The 5,308-nt window shown below is 32.9% G+C and overlaps 1 protein-coding gene across 2 annotated transcripts; it reads right to left on the bottom strand.

Annotated features, from left to right (window-relative positions):
* Positions 1-241: 241 nt before the first annotated feature.
* LOC119831501 (poly [ADP-ribose] polymerase-like) lies at positions 242-4,933 on the bottom strand. Of its 2 annotated transcripts, none has more exons than XM_038354895.1 (9): positions 4,771-4,933; positions 4,283-4,439; positions 4,045-4,203; positions 3,400-3,536; positions 2,776-2,912; positions 2,339-2,502; positions 1,615-1,735; positions 902-1,061; positions 242-458 (listed from the first exon to the last, which is right to left on the bottom strand). In XM_038354895.1, exons 1-9 carry the CDS (start codon positions 4,800-4,802, stop codon positions 257-259), a joined length of 1,269 nt encoding a protein of 422 aa, XP_038210823.1. In that variant the 5' UTR covers positions 4,803-4,933; the 3' UTR covers positions 242-256. The 2 variants fall into 2 exon arrangements, with proteins under 2 accessions (XP_038210823.1, XP_038210824.1); XM_038354896.1 differs by having other exon boundaries at positions 4,283-4,421.
* Between the last annotated feature and the right edge of the window lie 375 nt (positions 4,934-5,308).

The following is a 5,308-nucleotide window of genomic DNA, read 5'->3' as shown; positions in this document are numbered from 1 at the left end:
TGACAGATTCGAAATTCAAATGTAATATTTTTTTATAATTAAGTGTAACAGTATTTATGGCCAGACTAAGTATTTAGATCTGCAACTATTTGCCTAGACACGATATTAAAATTTATATCTAGACTACCTGCGGCTGAAATCTACTCACTGTTGCTTTATAATCTAATAATCTACACTAAGGAAATGAGAGACATAAAATAATGTTACTTTTAGTATGCATGGTATGCAGAGTAGTAATTTTTTCTAGTGTCTTTTTTTAAAAAGGATACTCATTATGAATAAGTTGACTTTGCGTAGAGAGCATATCGTCGTTCGGTACAATATTGCCAAGAGGTACAATTGTACCGTCTTGTAATGTTACGGTGTGCGAGGGGTCTGGTTTATTACGACCCACTCCACAAACTGATTGGTATTCATCTGGCAATTCTGTGACGTATTCATTGCTGTAGCATTTCTTCCTGTTGAAGAAAAAGGAAATATTTAAATATTACATATATTTTTTTATTTATTTAGTATTTTTCGTAAGAATCGAATCACCAAAAGCTACGAAGAAAAAACATTGTCTAGTACTTAAATAATGGCCAAGGAAACGCTTACGCTTCGACACGAATTGGGACAGCTTGCGCCGGCCAAGGTACCATACCCCCACAGAATTGGCGTGAAATCAGAAGCTCGTTTTCCGATTTCACGCCCTACCCAGTCCATTTCTTTATTCCCGACATCACTCTTTCCCTTATCTCTCGAGTTTGAATTTTTTTTTAATCGGGCAACGTTCCTTCCTCTGTAAGTATTCTTAGACGGCGGTGATCGCTTGCCATCAGACGAACCACCAAATCGGATGCCCACTATGATTTATAAAACAGTTAAAAAATAAACTTTTAAACAGTCTTTAGTTACTTACATATTACCGAGAGCAACTTCGCACAACAAGAGCACCCCAGTAGGATGATCCGTAGTAGCGTGTATGTATTGCGCGGATTTTGTTGCTACGTCCGCGAAGTATATACCTTTGCCGAACATATGACCTGTTGCTATCACTTCTGGCGGTGCTATGCGGAGACCTTTCATCACAAATTATACTTATTTAAAAAATTTTATATAACACTATCGGTCCGCCCCAGCTTCGCCCGTGGTACATATATGGCTATATATGTACCACGTATATTATTAAGTACTATATATATATATATATTACTAAGTTACAAAATGTATACATATATATAACATATATGTAAAATAAATTATTATTATTATTAATTATTATAATTGTACAATATGTAATTAAAAAATATGGAAAAATAGTGAAATACCAGATAATGTAATGCGTATATATGATATTACTAAAACTAATTTTAAATTATTATTATTTAGTATTACCAGCAACCCCATTTCAACATAGCCCACATATATCCATAATCGAAAAACAGAGTTCATAATGAATAACTTGGAGCTTTATTATATAGTCTAAATAGTAAATACTCATAGATTATTTCAATTATATTTCTAACGTTCTATTTATTCATATTGTATTGTGCGTGTTTTGAAATGCCCAAAGGAATGTTTTAACGACAAATGAGAATTAAAATATTTATAAGGTCCAAATATGAACATAACCTTCATAGAGTATAGCAGAAATGTTAGAGAGTCGTGATCCGTGCCATAACAGTTTCCTATTATGCAGTGATTTGTAAGGCTCATAGCGTTCTCTTTCACCTTCCCGTTCCACTAGAAATATCTGAACAACCATCTTATTATTAGTACTGCAGGTTATTGACTTAGTATGCAATAGATTACAACAAAATGATTACTAATTACAATATTGTGCAAATGAACATCAGCTGAGGGAATTACAAGCAGTGTTTTTCTAAGTCTATTAACTGAAAATATGCATTAAAATCCAATTACCATTATGCCCCTAATAAGCGTATTGACTGAATGAGGTTTGAATTTTAGAATGAAGCTAGTATTTATAAGGCCAACGAGACAAGATTACACGTTACCAAGCGTCACTGCGATAGCTAGCGATTTTTATTTGTCGATATATGTATTTCGTATGCCATTACATTGTCCACGATTAAACAAATATAATTGTTGTTGCGTCTTTCATGGTAAAGGAAAGCGCGTATTATAGAAGTAACGAATATTTGTGCGTCAGCCGCCCATCGTGATATCTCTAGTCGTAGGCCTTACTGTTATTATTAGTACATATGATTAGGTTTATAGGAGAAAATTAATTTCAACTCCTACATAGTTTATGATATTGGAACCATGTAAAATGATAACAATGACTACATTATTTTTAAAAAATGTAACGAAGAAGGAAAGAAACAAGACTTACCTCGTCAATGTGCATCTTAAAGTTATTAAGATGTGTTTTTGATTGGGTGTTCGTAAAGTATTCCAATATCATATTAAATTCCTGAGAATTTTTGTCCAACGCAACGATTTTTGTGTTCAATCTGTTGTAGAATGTCTCCATGCTATTAACAGACTTGTCCATTTCTAATAAAAAGTGTAAATACAAAAAATTACATTACATACATAAAAAAGGCAGTCAAGATTTAAAACTTACCACTAACCGCTAAAAATCTTTTACATCCGATAACTATTAGTGTCCTCATGCCAATTCATCCTCAACACTTATAAAATCATCATCAGCCCATATACATTCCCATTACTGGGACACAGGCCTCCTATGAGGGTTCAGGCCATAATCCACCACGCTGGCCAAGAATCAATCAATCAACACTTATATACTAATGACGAAACACTTACCTTCTCTTAATAATCTAAACGATAAGTGAGTGTTCCGCAAATCGTTAAGCATATCAACTTTGGATTTAATCAATTCCACACTATCAAGAACAACTAAGTTTTTTTCTGTTCCTTTATGTGGTATTTTCGTGTAGAATCTGTAATCAATAATGTTATATGTATAGGACTAGTTGTTAAATCAGTTCGACACTAAAATGTAGCCACTTAATTACTTTCTAATAATTTTAGCGAAATCTATATGTATTTAAAATTATATACTTTTTACATACTCCTCCGAAGCGGCTGGAATGATTTTCATGAAATTTTGTGTGCATATCGGTAGGTCTATATATATATATATATACCAACATCTATTTTTTATACCCCTAAATAATGAGTAAGACAGAACAGCTTTTGCTGGGTCAGCTAATTTTATAGTTATTAAGAAATAACTTCATAACTACAACGTCACAAACGATGAAATGTTTACTTCTTCACAATGAATATATATGAATAACATTAAGTAAATAAAAATTTCAAGGCATCACTCTCTTTTGTTTTAAATTAAGAGAAATGGCATTCCATTGAACATTAGAGTAACAACAAAGACATAGAGGTGGGCGATAAAGAATAAATCGTACTTACTTATTAGAGAGATCTTTAATCCTATTATAGCTGACTTTTCCCTTTTTTACTATGTGAAACAGATGCAATAATGTCTCATATCCCGCCTTAATTTGTTCGTCAGCGAGGACACCTAAAGGCATTTTTCTCGAATCCACCTAAACAAATAGCACTCGAAAATAAAAAGATAATATATCATAAAAAGATATAACAACAACTACAGACAAACACACATTAACTACTCAGCTAAATACAGGCAAGTATATTCTACTAGGTGTAGGAATGGGATGGTCAGGGAATAAAATATAAAGAAATGCACAATAGGATCGATAGGAGGATAGGATCCACACGCCGAATACCAAATAAAAAACCTCTTAAAACCAACCCGATATTTATCAGCTACTAGAATGCTTACAAGAACATGTATGCGCGTTTTGAAAAAAAGGACCGAATTTTTTTGTCTTCACTGCACCTAAAAATATTACCAGAAAATTTTTATGATTAATTATCATCGCCAATGAGTAGGCAAACAAGCGTAGTATATTATATTTCTCTTTTTAATATATGTTCGTTTGACCCCATCGGAGACGGACAGTTGTCCAATAACTGATCAGTTAGTTTAATTAGCTAACTCTTTATGTTGATTAATTAACTCTTTACACTTACATCGATATCTGCTATTGTTTTATTAATAATGTTGATATCAAACAGTAGAATCAACAGTTTTTGTAAAGTAGCTGGTAGAGAGCTTTGGGTATCCATCTGTAGTACAGGGATTGTTTCATTTAGATTCGCCAACTGCACCAGATCGTATTTACCGTGTTTCTGTTGAATAACAATAAAAAAAAATCAACATCAACGTGTATTAATTAAATGATCAACAAAATAATCGAGAGATTTTAACCTTTTCAAATTGATGCCTTAAACTCCACAAGTTCCCGGTCTTCTTATAAAATTCCTTTTTAAATAATTCCTTAGCTCGGCTCAAGTAGTCGTCGAACTCTTTCACAGTTATGATAGGTTTGAAGCCAGATCCACTCGTGCTTTTAACAAACCAGTATCTGTTAAAAGGCATTTCCGAATTATAATAGATAACGAAGATATTTAAAAAGAATAGGTGAACAATGTCTTCGTCTCAATAATCAGACGTTCTTAAGGTCTTTTAAGGACAGAAAGATTGTAATTATTTACTCTTATAAATAAAAATCAATTGCTGTTCGATAGTCTCGCTAAAACTCGAGAATGGCTGGGCCGATTTTGATAATTTTGGTTTCATAATAGTCAGGGAAGGTTTAAAAGGTAAAAAAATACGGACAAATGTTTCAAAAAAAGGTCAATGGCGTTGCGAAGTTCGCCGGGTCAGCTCGTCATAGTATAGAAGTTTGTAATTACCGTTTAGAGTAATCAGCTTCTAGCAACTGCATTGTACAACTTAGGTTAGTACAAAACTTAGAGTTTAGGTCGGTTCGGTTGAGGGTTGCGCTGAATGGTGCGTCTTCGCGATACACGTGCGCCACTTCCTCTAGCCCATTAACACATAAAACCGGCACACCGTCTTAAAAAAAAACACAAAGAGATGCAAACCTGTAACCCTAATTAAACACAAAATAAAATAATCATTTTCACTTACAGCACTCATTTTTTAAACAAAATAACTCCACATCACTTGAATTTCCTCATGATTATTTCAATGTCATATGAAACCTCGGGGTTTTAAAAAAGATCTGTCCAATATACCTTCATACCTAGCTATATTATGATCATAGATTTCATTTAAATATTATTCGGCTGCCAACCTTATTTACCATACCATCGCTGAAGTAATAAGTTACATGATTATTACAAACGTGAATTATTTTATTTATTTATTTATTTATTTATGCTTTATTGTTTTGGAATAATTACAAATTGAGACTTAACCTAGGGAACA

The sequence above is a fragment of the Zerene cesonia genome, chromosome 13 (genome assembly GCF_012273895.1).
Source record: "Zerene cesonia ecotype Mississippi chromosome 13, Zerene_cesonia_1.1, whole genome shotgun sequence".
NCBI lineage: Eukaryota > Metazoa > Arthropoda > Insecta > Lepidoptera > Pieridae > Zerene > Zerene cesonia.
Note: the sequence above shows the minus strand (reverse complement) of the source record. Positions and strands in the feature narration are given on the sequence as shown.